Source organism: Crassostrea angulata, chromosome 5, assembly GCF_025612915.1.
Source record: "Crassostrea angulata isolate pt1a10 chromosome 5, ASM2561291v2, whole genome shotgun sequence".
NCBI classification, from domain to species: domain Eukaryota; kingdom Metazoa; phylum Mollusca; class Bivalvia; order Ostreida; family Ostreidae; genus Magallana; species Magallana angulata.
This window is the reverse complement of record NC_069115.1, coordinates 32,976,196-32,991,116: the sequence shown is the minus strand read 5'-3', so window position 1 is coordinate 32,991,116 and position 14,921 is coordinate 32,976,196. Positions and strand designations below refer to the sequence as shown.

General features: G+C 31.6%; 1 protein-coding gene and 1 pseudogene across 1 annotated transcript; one reads left to right on the top strand and one right to left on the bottom strand.

The window, feature by feature from the left end:
* Positions 1–917: 917 nt before the first annotated feature.
* Positions 918–7,322, bottom strand: LOC128185337 (uncharacterized; annotated as a pseudogene).
* A 435-nt stretch (positions 7,323–7,757) lies between these two features.
* Positions 7,758–13,274, top strand: LOC128185336 (uncharacterized). Its single transcript, XM_052854957.1, has 4 exons — positions 7,758–7,797; positions 8,735–8,752; positions 11,384–11,486; positions 12,595–13,274. Exons 1-4 carry the CDS (start codon positions 7,758–7,760, stop codon positions 12,767–12,769), a joined length of 336 nt encoding a protein of 111 aa, XP_052710917.1. The 3' UTR covers positions 12,770–13,274.
* Positions 13,275–14,921: the final 1,647 nt, after the last annotated feature.

Below are 14,921 nucleotides of genomic sequence, written 5' to 3'. Positions count from 1 at the left end.
TGTGCCGAAATAACTTTGCATGTACGGAAAAAAATAAAGATTTTGATCGACTTTAGGGTAATTGACGCATTTTTACTCATTTTTATGGATATTTGAAATGAAATCTCTAGGAATTTTTCTTCCGATGACATGATTTGTTTTCAGTTTTTGTTCGTTGAATTTGATTTTTACCCCCAAACTTTCTTAATTAAATTCCATTAATCATGACCCGATGCAATTTAAATATTAATATTTTTTGTCGTGTTATGATACTGATGATATGGCCACGTGATTAAAATGAACACAAATAAACATGCAACAAGTATAGTGTTGGATATCGCTGTTAGTTTATGTAATACATGTACCTGTATACATGTATATATCAAAAGATAATTGTGATAAGCCACCAGAATACCAGGTTTATTGAGTTTTTCCAACAAATTCAGATTCTTGCATTTATATGTTGCTTTGGTAAAAATAAATAAAAATACAAAATATTAGAATGAATCGCTATATGGTGCTGCAAAAATTAGACATGTCCTGTGCAGTTTTTCATATTGCATTTAAAATTGAAAGAAAAGTCAATTATGAAAAAGTATGTGTAAGATGAATACAAAGTTAATAAAAAGTTTAAAAACTATAGGATTTATTTATTTATAGTGTTCTGTGAAATCAAAATTTAGTACAGTTGCATCAATTTAAATCAAATTCTACTGCAAAAAGCTCATGATTTGGAAAGTTGTACATTACTTTTTTACATGTAATATAATCGTTTTAATACAATTATTTTACGTTTTGAAACATAACACAATTCCTATTTAATAAAGCTTACACTAGTAATTAACAAATACTGGTTAAAAAAAAAACACCCTTTTACCTAAAAAATGCATGCTAGTACAAATAATTTCAAATACGGAATTTATATAATACATGTATAATTATATAAATGTGCATATCATGACACAGTTCATTTTAGTACACAATAAACCAAAAGTTTCACATCTTTGGATAGTCAAACTGGTTTGGACATTTTCTTTTCTCTGGGTTTTGGACACAGGCTTAGGACAAGACTGTAGAATTTCAGAAGTATCTCTGCAGAAAAGTCCGATTTCATCATAAAGATACCACTGTCTGGCAGCACCAAGGCCCTTGGATGTAATCACGGATGGCAGAGTTTCACCATTAAGTATAGTTGCTGTCCTCTCTTTAAAATGTTGATGGGTTTCTCTGCAGAGCTACTATATGTCTTGACAAAGACAACTCCTGGACTTTCAGACATTCTGAAATGAAGAAATTTAGAAATGTATGGACGTTTCTAGAAGAAAGCTTCAAAGAAACGTCAAGTCGTAGAAGGAGACGTGCCTCTCGGTATCGTTGATGAGCTGGGGTATGTTGCGGCCATTTCTTGAGAAGCGCTTCACTGATTCTGTTACCTCATCAAGAGTTTCTGCTGTAGAATGTCTCCACTTCATCTTCCAGAGTCCAAAATGCCAGTCTGGGCTAAACTATGTATGTCCAGCTTCCATCAAGGAAATCTCTATGCTGCGATGACGACCTGTCATTATCCACATGCCATATCCGAGATTTCAAGACATACACATTAACATGTGATATTTACAAATACAGTAAACATGAACAGTCTTTTGATTTGTTCACAGATATACTTAAAAACATATAACACTCTAAATGTATGGAACATTCTGACTACTTATCTAATCATTAGTTGTTTTTGTTTTGTCCGGTGTAACGAGGAATTTTAACCCGGGTTGAAAATTGACCCGGGGGTCATTTTTCCACGTTGAATAATGAGACGAAAGGTGTTGAATAAAGACCCTAATCCGTTGAAAATTGACCTGCATTGTGGAATTTTGATTATGAAACCGGTTCAAAATTCAACAGCAATGAAGCACAAAATAACAAATCAATATTATAACTTGAGTTTATCAAATTAAAAATTATCAGTTCAGTTTATACATATTTATTCTTTATATTTATATGTTGCAACAGGGGGGGGGGGTTAAAAATGAGACTTTATAAATGAATATTTTTTAATTTACATATTATCCCTTTAAATATGTAATAACTATTTTATTCAGAATACACTTTTCGCTAATAATTGCTGTTTTGTGTGATATCTATATATTTCTTAAAAAATATATGTTTTTTAGGAATATTTGTATATGTCACAGGAATAATTATTTTAGTTAATTAGTATTCATATTTGCGTTCACTTATTTCAACATTTCATTTCCCATTGTTCATTTGTTTACATTCACACCGCTTCATTCATTCATACAATCATTCATAGTATGATAGTAGTACGAGAGGTCACGTGGGTACGTTTGGCGGGTGGATCAGTGGATGAATGGGTGAGTTAGACTGGTTTTTCGGGTTTTAGTGAGTGAGTGTGCATGTCCGTTTGCATTATCGAATTTTTAGCACGAACTTTGATTTAAGGAGGCCGATTTGGGTTTTTTTGCGGAAAAACTACAATAGCATAACTCTTTATTTTTTAACCAAATGTAATTTAAACCAACTCTACTTTATTTGCGAAGGTTCATGAAAATCGACTGTCTGGTTCTTTTTAGGGACCATCTCAAAATAGAGGTACATTTACTATAGGAATATATAGGAAACTGTCATTTTCCGCACATCAAAGCATTTAAAAAAAATACTACAATAGCTTTTTTTCTCAAATTGTTATATATGATTCGCAATATCATTTCCTAACTTATATGTAAAAAACACAAAATTCTACCGTCTGGTTTTAAGTGGGGGCCATCTCAAACTCAAAGTTTGCTATATATTTGGATCATCACGAATGATGATTGGTACAATGGATTCATTCCAAAAATGAGGAAAATGTCCTCGAGGAAAGCATCATTCTGTATATAAAATTTCAACAGCGTACAATTTTTCCTTTTCCTTTAAGTTATTTCTTATTACGTACTCCTACAAAGCTTCATTTTATCATAACGTCATAAAAGCGCAATTATGGCAATGCTCCCCTACTGCACAACGTAAAAATCGTGTTAAAAATAAAAATTTCCTTTAAAAATCTAAATATTTTTATCTGTATTTTGTTAATTGTGTTCAATTTGATAAATGATATCGAAAATAAATCATAAGAAGTATAAATCAACTGTATTATATTAGAATGCGCAAAAACATGCGCAATGCAAACTAAAGTCGGCCTCCTTAATATCACGACGCCACCAAAGACGTTAATTTAATCAAATATGTGTAATTTAAATAATATTTAACTAAAGATAAATCAAATGAGTGAATGTAGAGAATGAGAGTGTTTTAGTGATATTATAATTGTATATGATTATAGATCACCTAGCTGTACTTGAAGAAACCATTTATTCGATATACAAATTCAACAATAAATATTCAGCTCATTTCCACAAAAGGCCTTGGAGATCTTAATTGTTCCCAAATGTAGCCCAGAAGATTATATATCATCTACGACTTGACATATACATATTTACACGTTAAAATATTCAATGTAATTAAACTCCATTTTTTGAATTCGCTGGAGAAGTGTACAAATGTAAATATTTTAAAAATTACAATACATCATATTGTTTAATTTTGATTTTACGTTCACTCAGTAAATTGAAACTTTGATATTGTTCATTGTAGATTTTCTGGGTGTGTGCAAAGTTTAGAATATGTCATATTGAGATTTTTGTGCTCGCACCCACTCAGTTTGTTAAAACTGTGATTATCTGAATTTTGTATTCACACCTATCCAGCCAATAACAGTGTACAAAATGAAGATATGTTAACATGTACTCTTTCATGAACAATGGTGTAGTAACTATATCTTGAAAGCCATTTTTTTAAAAAATTTTATTTGTTACGTAGTTACTAGGGTAACTAAATATCATCAAATCGCTGATTTTTTTAGGCATGGAATCTGTAGCAAGTTAGCAATCGAATTTTTGTACAGGATGACAATAAAATAATTTTGCTTTAATAGTTTCTAAATTGCTTTGATTACAAAAATTTATCATAAATACTAACAGTAATTGTTTTCGTCAATAAATAGGTAAATTGCATTTTTTGAATATAAATATGTAGTAGTAGATCATACAGCAGCGTTGGAGTAGATGGTTGACCATCCTATCACAGCCACCTACATTATTTATTCAATTTAAACGTGTTTTATTGAACGGATTGTTCAAATTATTGAATGGATTGGATAAGTGTCATAGCCTGTGTAAACTCTTTCAAACATATAAAGTCAAAAAGAAATTATCTATAGTCATACGAATAGGGGGTACTTGTATATTAAAAAATTATCTGAATATTTATCCTATATGATTGTATGACATATTGTTGGTAGACATGTTGACTCACACCTACAATGTACATAAACAAACCTATCACCTTCATTTATACTTGCAGAGATACAAACATAAGAATGATATTTTCATGATCCAGCCCATTTGAAAAGAACAGTTAATAAAAGGGGACTATATATTAAGTAAATATACATGTATGATACTTAAATAGGTTTAAACCGTTTAACCTAAGAGAATCAAAAACGCTTTGAAGCTCTAATATAAATATAAACATGGGAATCAATTTTACAATTTTATCTATATGAAAAATCAGAACTACCATAAAGTATATAGTTCATATAAAAAGGAACACTAATGTCAATAAGCTGTTTAAAAAGTTCGTCTCTTTGTTGAGTATATTTTGGATATCCAGGGGAAACAAATCACATTTCCCTCAGTTTCAGACCTACAATATAAACATCGACCCCCATCAGTTTAAAAAATCCTTAAAGTAAGCTTTACTAGCCTTATTACGTCATAAGATAAAGTTGATTAAATTTTCTTTCCTGCATGAAGATTATTCCATAATTTACATGTAGACGGAGCAAAGCTATTGTAATAAGTATATAGTGGTAGATAGTAAAAAAACTCATTCGACCTAAGATTATATGTATGTTCAGCTAGAAAATATGATTGAATTCAATCTAACATATCTTGTGGTGCTAAACCATTTATAATCTTGGAGAATATAATTTGTTTATGTTTATCCCTTCGAGATTGTAAGGTTTCCAATTTATGCTCACAATATAAAATGATTTTAGAAGAATTAACTCTGATCCCTGTCACTGTCCTGGTTGCTTCAATTTGTACATGTTTAAGCAATTCGGATTTTCCTTGATACAGCTGCATCACCATATTCCAGTCTAGGTCTGATAAAAGCCGAATTTTAACAAGTGTTTATATATCAATTGTATGCTTGAGTAATCTTAATAAATTCAACTTTTTGCATGCCTTTTCATGTATACCATTAATATAATTAGATCAACAATCCTCCGACTGAATATTTAGATGCAAACCTACATTTTAAAAAAAAATGATAACATTTTTGCTGTATGCTATATATCTGTTTTTAATTTTGAGGAAATATATTACGTCAGTTGCCTGTGTTTCTAATTTACTGGTAATTAATGGAATTGAAAACTCAAAATGATAGAAATGAATTGCATTTTTTAAAATGAACTATGACTCTGCATATGCAGAAAATTGGATGGTGCTTCAATAAAGTTAATCTGACAAGTTTATGAAAAATTATTGTTAAGTATATATGTATAATACAGTATACATAAAAAAGGTAAAAATATGACAACCATTCATTTATTTTTTTGTCAGAGATGCTGACTTCTTCAAATTAAGCATAGGTATCTGACATTATATCTTTTTGTCTTGATATAAATATATATACCCTTTACTCAATAAAACAGTATAGAGGTTATATTTTCAATTATAAGAAAATACAACACCAAGTGCCTGTCGAACAGAGCTCTGTTGAATTGCCTTAAAAGTGACAATAACGGGCAATACATCTGTTAGATATATTTATCAGAGATTATGACAAGTTGAAACTTAAAATTCTGTCACATGAGGGAATAAAAACCATGTCATCTATGTCATAAAGTATTCTAGCCCTACTCGCCTGTTCCATTCCGAAGCAAACGGTCATCTTCTTAGCTTTATTTACATAGTATAGTTATAATAAATGGATATCATATTTTCAGTATCAAAATTAAATAATTAATTGGACCTATCAACCTAAACGAAATTAGCCCGTCCTCATATGTATCGGACAGTATGAACATTTTAAAACTACAACTTTCAAATATGTGCATGATGGTACATTTAAACCGTATAGAGTAAGTCCCAGTTCAGATAAAAACTCTGAGGTTGGGGTCAATTCTCAACAGGATCGATTTTCAACGTGTCGATGTCATTAGAGTTTAGAAAAAATCTTTCTCATACCGTTGAAAAAATGACCCCGGGTATAAATTTCACGAATTTGGTCACAATTTTCAACATTGAAAAATGACCCCCGGGGTCAATTTTCAACCCGGGTCAATATTCTTCGTTACACCGGCACAATTATCCATCTGCAGTACAGCATCCTTCTCTTTATATACCCAATGCTCAAAGAAATGGTGTAATAGGCTTACCACAGTATGGGCTCTCTTGCCTAATACTTGCTCACCTATAGTGAGAGTAAAATCATTGAGGTCGAGAAGTGTTGCTTTTAAATATAAATGCCGAGGCGTTAGCTGAGGCTTTTAAATTTGAAACAACATTTCGAGACTGAGGAGGTTATCCTGCAACATTCACGATAACAAGAACTTTTTTTTCTATTCTACTAACAGCCCAGTATTTCTACAGATCGTTTCTCCTATAGAGAGATGATCTTAGGTCATTTTGACAGCTGTTCAGTGTAACCCCAACGGTTTTGTTAGTAATATTTACATGTGTATCGATCAAAGGAATCACTTGAGGACGACAGAATGTTTCTTTGAATTATATTCCTAATATTTTAAGGGCAATTTAATACAATTTTTACTACTACACGTTATATATTTTATGTAAAAACACGTAGTGAAAATGTGCTAGAGAAATTCCAGGAACAGCCGCATTGATCTCTTAAAAATAAACATTTGAGGCAATACACATCGTTTTGACTGGAACTAACACGTGAAATTGACATAGTTTTAAAACTTTTTGTGGTTTGAAGTTGTATTTTCATGATCAGTGCGAGACAAATAGGCATTTCTGATCTGATAATTTACCGATGACGTTCGTGGTATATTGGAGAATAATGTCCGCGGCATATCTTTGATCTAGGCAATAACTGTAGCAGAATTAAAGATAAAATATGTACCTGCTCCCTCTACACACACACCAAAGGCTTAACACTTTCTATGGGTTTTGAAAAACAGAGGCCCCACCTCATTTGCATGATGAGGATAGTGAATCTGCATGCTGAGCGAAATCAAAGCTGTACATCTGAGTCATGTCCAATGTACATACTTGTCCTATGATTAATAAAATTATGAATGACTAATGTTAACCTCAAAAATAGTTATTACAATCTACATGTACTATTTCAAACTATATAAATATCTTACCAATACTTATAATATTAATGTGATTGAATGCATGGAGCCAATCTATGAAAACATTTATATGCATGCCTTTGTCCGTGTTTGATATCAGCAGCGGCACGGTTTTTACTATTCTTACTGAATATTTAGATATGAGAAGAGTTTTAGCGTGCTGGATTCGCAGACTACTGACTGAAGACGACAAAGCAAAACAAGTACAACTATCAACGGCTTTCTTGAGACAGTAGACTACATGTAATGAAGATGATTTCCTACAGCGAATTGTCACAACTTACGAAACAAGTTTGTACCATTACGATCCCAAGACAAAGCAACAGTCCTCAGCATGGAAAAGAAAATGATCACCACCTCCCCTGAAAGCTACAGTTTTAAAAATTTGCAATGAAGAACATATTTAGCTTTTTTATGGATATTTCTGGAATGCTACAGTAACTCATGCATGCAGTACTATACGGACAAACGGTCAATGCAGATTATTACGCATGGGCTAAAATATTTTATTTCCCTTTTTAAATGCTTTAAATTAACTACTATATAATTATTGTACTTACCTGTACATGAGGAAAATAATTGCGGATTAGAATTAAAATTTTCTCTAAAATATATATACAGCAACTTCCCAATATTGTAAAATGACATTTGATTCTATAACTGTAATACCAAAATACTGCTACAAACAATTTTACAAATCAATATATATATATTATTACGCAAATGTTAAGCAGAAAAAAAACTGTTACTATTAGGCCAATTGATAAACCTCCTCAAACTGTTTGCGTAGATGTAGATTAGAAGTTTTTAACAAGTCTTTTTTTTTCCTGACACTATTCGTAAGTAGTCTGAGTACTAATACCTGGGAAGCTAGTTCATTAAGTAATTTTTTTTTAAATACCACCGAGCGATTTTACAAAGCCTTTTAAGTATTTCTCCTTTCAATGGTAAAGATTTTTAAATATCATTCATACAAAATAAAGGCATAAGTGTAATCTTAATTATGATCTTTATCAGTGTAATATAATAGCCTACCAAATGTGTTAATGTGAAAGTTTAGTAGATGGACTTTGCTTGTTCTTCGTTATAGGGTTTTAATTAATTATTTTTTTTGGGGGGGGGGTGGGCAAGAATAACACATAATAAGACAAGAGTATCAAAAACTGATAACTTCATCAGAAGATTCAGCATAAAAGATGTGGAGAGTGAATATGTCACTTGACAGATTAAAACATAGAAAACTTTTTTGTATCATACATTGACACCTTTCTTAAAAGAGCACAGTTCATTATGAGTTCGTTCTTTTTTCAGGCCAATGCCCGACCAATGGTGAGTACTTATAATATAAAACAAATGGACATTTACTCCAAGTCTATCTTATAACATTACTGACGCGCCATTCTTTAAAAATACTCATATCAGTTCTTTACGTTTTCCAGTTCAAAACATTTCAGTGGCAAACTGTGAGGGATCAACAAAATATGGGTCTTATATTTACATTGACTTCAATAAAATCAACCGTCCATGTTCCTGTACGTTGACTTCGTCATTTAATGGGTCTGTACTCGTAAAATCGATGGAAGTGATCAAAGAGAAATGTATTACACAAGTAAATGTTGAAAACAAATTAATTTTTGAATGCATTCCAGAACGAATATAGAAGAGATTAGACGTGCAAATCAATCATTCAGTGCGCGTACGAGCTGACTACTTTCCACTTTCTACATCAGGATCGTTCTATCAATGTATCGGATTCATACAAATGTTTGGTATGCTTGTTCACGTATCATTCGTTATGGTTATAATTGGTTTTTGTGTTGTTCGTTATGAAAATGTGACTGATTTATTCCCCTTCTTTCTTTTTCATGTACTGAATAAAAACATTGCATACAATATTTTATATGTTGTATAAATATAATGAAAGCTACCGCTAGCTTTGGCTTATCATAAATGTATCATTGATACAACATGGCTATTTTGCTGCTTTTAGTTTAAAAATATTTATTCTGAAATTAGCATCATACATACTAAGTATCAGTGAATAACAGATTATGAAACAAGCCAAAAGGCTTATCATAATCCCGCTCTCGTCAGTTTATAAATGGGAGGTAGGTAAAATTATAAGTACAATGACATTACTCATGAACATTGATTAAGGAACATGTAGGGGAAAGAAATATAGAAAATGAAAGCTGAGTCAAGAATAGCTGGAATTGAGTATTGAGACAATTGTAATAAACTAATAGATAATGCCAATACTAATCGACTAAATTAACTTGATATCAAAATTGAAACATAAAATTGCTAAGTAAGTTTATTTAAACATTACATAACAGTAAACATACAGGCACATATGATACATACATGTATATGATATTTTATGTAACACAATAGCTATAGTAAAACGACAGGTGAACTCAGAACACCTTTTGCTGGTTTTTCACAATTAGGCGAACCCTCATTAGATGCATAACAGTTTGACAATGACTGCTTTCCTGACATTTATGTTTCAAAGCTTAACTCAAACCATTTTTCAGGACCTTTTTGTATAGGCCTAGACATCTTCGTTAGCAAAGAGTTTTCGGTCCACTTCGCTTCCCATAAACCCTTGGCAGATCTCGTTACGAAAACTCGGTGACAAGCTCCGTTTTATGATTGGCTGCAGCTGCAGGTAGCTGATTCAATCCCAGAGTTTAAATCAGGCTTTAGGAAATTAACATTTTTAAGAAACACACGTGTTATCTTTGGTAAAAAACAATCGACGCTTTGAGCAAGTTGAGGCATGAGTACAGTGTCTCCCTAACGATGATCTAACTGGATTGCTTTGAAAAGTCGATATATTTTACTGCATGGGATTGAACAGAGATTTACTAACTTGTCATGCAAGGCTCGCGTGATAATATAGGAAGTAAACATTGCGAAAGTAGAAGTTGCCTATCCCGTTAGTATATACGTCCCTGCTTATGGTTAGCGTTTTAAATGTTCAATGAGCTGTATTTTGTCTTATTGTTGTCCGCATTATTCACGACGATGATACCTGGTTTAATTTTTTCATATATTATATAGCGATATTTTCACTCCCGGTACAGGTCACTAGAAACACAATACATGAAATAGTCCTTGCTTTCTCTATGTTGTATCTTTATTTATATTTAATAGAATCGTTAATTATCTCCGATTCTCGTTAGTCAACATGTTTTCAGATCGTTTTAATGCCATAGCGATTGTATATTGCCCAATGTGTCATTGGATTAAATTCAAATATGCAAGGGACGCAACTCAGATTGCTCCCTAGATACATGTAGCACCATCGCATCAGCGAGTTTTCGTACTGAGATATGCCATGGGTTTATGGAGAGCAGAGTGGACCGAAAAACCTTTGCTAGCGAAGATGAAGCCAGGAGCAATACATGTTGTTTTTCATTCATATGCATGTGTGCTTCAGAAGGATTAGGTGGAACCCTTAGTGTAGTATGTGGAAGTCAACTTGGAAGAAACACTGCATCTGCAATAAACAAGAATAATTTAGACGTTACAATGTCAACCGCTGATATTTTGTCAGAAGAACTTAAATGTGATCACCGAATTGGTATGTTCATTTCAATATATGAAATTTAAGAATCTCATGACATGATAATTTTTTGATTTACGGTAAGAATTTAATAGTATCTCTGTAAAACTTTAAATATTGTCGAATTTTAGAGGTACAATTAGCTGTTTTATAGTAGCATGTATTTACTACCTAATACTTTAATACAAATTTAGCAATTAATGCAATGATTCTGCATCTGCGATTCACCTTACTTTATATAATTATAGTCTCCAAAGCTTATACAGATCTTTTAGAGATGATATCGGTACTTTTATGTAGACTCTTTGGATCCGTATCGCACCCCTTTCGGAACTACGACGATTTTCTCTGATTTAATATTACGAAACGACTATGTGTTCTAATTTCAGCCGAGTCGTTGTTGTCCTTACAAATCCCATTGGCTATATTCGTGGTGATTTCCACAGTTTCAACAATATTGAATATATACCTGTATGTTAACACCAAATCAAGGTATGTGTAATAAAATTTGCCTTGACCATTAAGTTTAGTTTTATTTTTGTAAAATCTTTTACATACATGATTGAACGAGATGTGGTTTCTATTTATCCCTGGGTTTTGCCGAATAAATAGAAAGCGCATATTGAGTTAAATTAAACCAATTATCACAAAAATTGAATTTCTTTTAAAAGTAAAATAACGACATTTCAAAGGAATGTGTAAATATTCATTTTGAAGTAATTGCAATGTGATATTTCAAGAATGAGGAATCGTTCTTCTAGTATTATAAGGGAATAAAATACGGTTTGGCGTGATCAAATCAATCATATTACCTTTGGGCTTTAATTTATTTTATCATCCCGACCGTATCTGAACACCCCAAAATATTCAAAGAATGTTCCCTTACTAATAGTTATATGTATATAAATTTCGCAATTATACTATTTTAGGAATAATTAATCATTCTTTGAGTATCATGAGGTTAACAAATACGGTTGGCGTGATCAAATCCAATAAAGCCCGAAGGGTTTTATGATAGGTTTGATCACTCCGACAGTATTTTATCACCTCATAATAATCACAGAATGATTCCTTATTACTAACATTTATATACTCTTCAGCAGTAGAATGATTAAATAATATTAAAAATAACAATGATTAACTGTATTGGACTACACATTACAAAATTAATTCGTAATGTTATTATGGACAAAGACATTGGGAAATGTAAATATTCAAGATAAAAATAGTCATTGATGAAATGTACATGAATATGACTACACATTTCAAAATCAATTTGTGGTGTTACATCTATCACAAAGACACTAGAACCAGGGTGATATTCACCGCATATTGAGCCAAACATTTAATAAATATTTATTTATTACTTTCCTGAGAATGATAAAAAAATGACGTTTTTATTTTTAAAATATTAATTCTAACTAGACTAAATAAGTTTATTTGATAACCGTGTTTTTTTTTTGTTAGCATGCTTTGCCAATACATGAAGCACTGCATGCGAATAGGTTACATGCATGCTCCTATTAGCAAAATAATATTGATAAGGAATCGAACGCATTCAGTTTATTATTAACAACACTTTATCTTTTCCATATTTTAGAAATAAGTCTAAGAACGGTAAATCTAACTCAAACGTTATAATGAGCAATCACAATGGGAATGAACCGAATGCTGAAACCTACACAGAACTAGGAAATACGGTGTCAGGAGAATCTGAAAACCAGTACGAATCGATCACACGCCAGGAAAACAACATAAACACTAATGTTTTATAAACATTTCTAAAAGTTGAAATTCACCTTGACTTAATACATGTAAAAGAAGTAGCATTACACTTTTGTGGTTGATGTTATTTATTCAAGAAAACTGTTGAGTATATAATATTATATAAAACATGTAACATTGGAGTGCAAAGAAAACCATACAAATTGGAAAATGAATGTTATCATAGTATATTGATAATAACTGGAAATCAAGAAGACTGAACATTGTACTAGTTTTATTAGCTATAAATACGAGTTTAACACGGAATACTCTAACAAACATCAGTGCATATACATGTACATATATGTGTAGATTTTGTATTATGTAATTCATATAATGAATGTATTATGCATGTTAATGTTGACAATGACGTACGGACTGTTGTTTGTTTCACCGCTAAGAGCTCCAACAATTTTACAATACAGAATGCTTGTGTTATAACCATTTAACTTTTAGAAATATTTGCTTTTGATATAGATTTCAGTGCAAAAGATTGATTAATATTTTTCTCCTGACTTTGTGTATTGTACATTGTATTCCCTCTTCTCTTATTATTTAAGGTAGCTCGCGGGTTTACATGCTTGTGAGAAAACCTACCTTGAAAATTTGTCCGCGTGATCCATAGGTTTCAGAGTTTTATTTCTAAAATTTATTTGAGATTCGTCTGCGCGGTAATAATGTTACCATGTTTTAAATACAGTGTCATTAATAAAATCAAGCAACGCCATTTCAATGAAATATATAGTAAAATGCACATCTTAGTCGAGAAACGCATTACAAAAATATGCTCCAAACTTTTAAACGATTCAGACGAAATTAATTATACTCAACACAATAACAGAGGAGATAATTTTAAATCAATTCATAACAAATAATCAGTATGTGTTCTCCGCCAATTTTTGGCAAAACAACTTTTAAGATTTAAAAGATTTCTCAAAACCTTATATTTTCATTACGACGTTAGCCCGACGTCATTATTTCCTTACGTCTGCGAACCCAAAAATTGAAATGCATTTATTGACGAGACTAGCTGATTAACATATTTTAGAACATGTAAATACTAATTATACATTATTGTAAATGTTATCAAATGCACAAATGCAATAAATGTAAGGCTGTAAAGATACAGAAAATTGCTATTTTTGTTTTTATGAAACTCTGAGTCAATCAATGCGAAAAATTTCCAGGCAACTACTGACATAAAAGTTTGTAATCGTATACAATAATACAAACGAATTTTAAAAATTTGATCGGTAGTTAAAATTACGGAAGTTATAATTGTAAAAAAAAAATAGTGAAGTTAATGCATACGGTTCAATTAATTTACTAGTCTATTTTAAAACATGATTTTAAATGGAGGAGTTCCAACGCACACGCATACTTTATAGAACAAAATTTGACAATGTATGTGACATCTTTAAATTTTCAGCACTTGATCATAATAAATGTTTGTATAAACAGTAATAAACTGCATTTAAGCTTTTTGAAATATTTCCCTTTATACTTCTAAATATCTAATTTGTCATTTTAAAAAAAAAATGTTGCCTATGAGTTTACTATGACGGTCAACTCTTTACGTCGAATACTACTGTGACGTCAGCAAACCCGCGAGCTACGTTAATTGGTGTACACAAAAACAGGCGAGGAAATTGTGTGTATACGTGTTTGCGTATCTGGGTGTGTTTTATTTCTAAACAGATCAAGAATATGACATTGTTATAGAGGAGGCTTTTTAAACTGTTTGTGTTTAGAAAAACTTGACTGCAATATTGTAATTAGTATTGTATATGCTATTAAATGCTTTAATTTGTAGTTAGGGCCACTACCATCTTTGCACTCTCGCCTTGTATAATAAAATTCAAATGTTACTTTGTTTAATAACCCATAAAATTGAATAAAGGTAAGCACACTGGTGTCAGTGGCATAAGTCTGGAAGTGCATACACAGTATGGTGGGCATTAAATTTGATATGGAGTACATGGTGATTATGCTTAGCCAGCACTAGTAAAAAGATATATCAGATAACCTTAAAAATTAATTAATTTTTATAGTAAGCACAATGGCCGCCACACTGTATGGCGCATGCGCACTAATAACAAACAAGATCATGCGAAAAAGCTCGGGCGAAAACGATACCGGCATGAAATTATATGAAATAGAGAA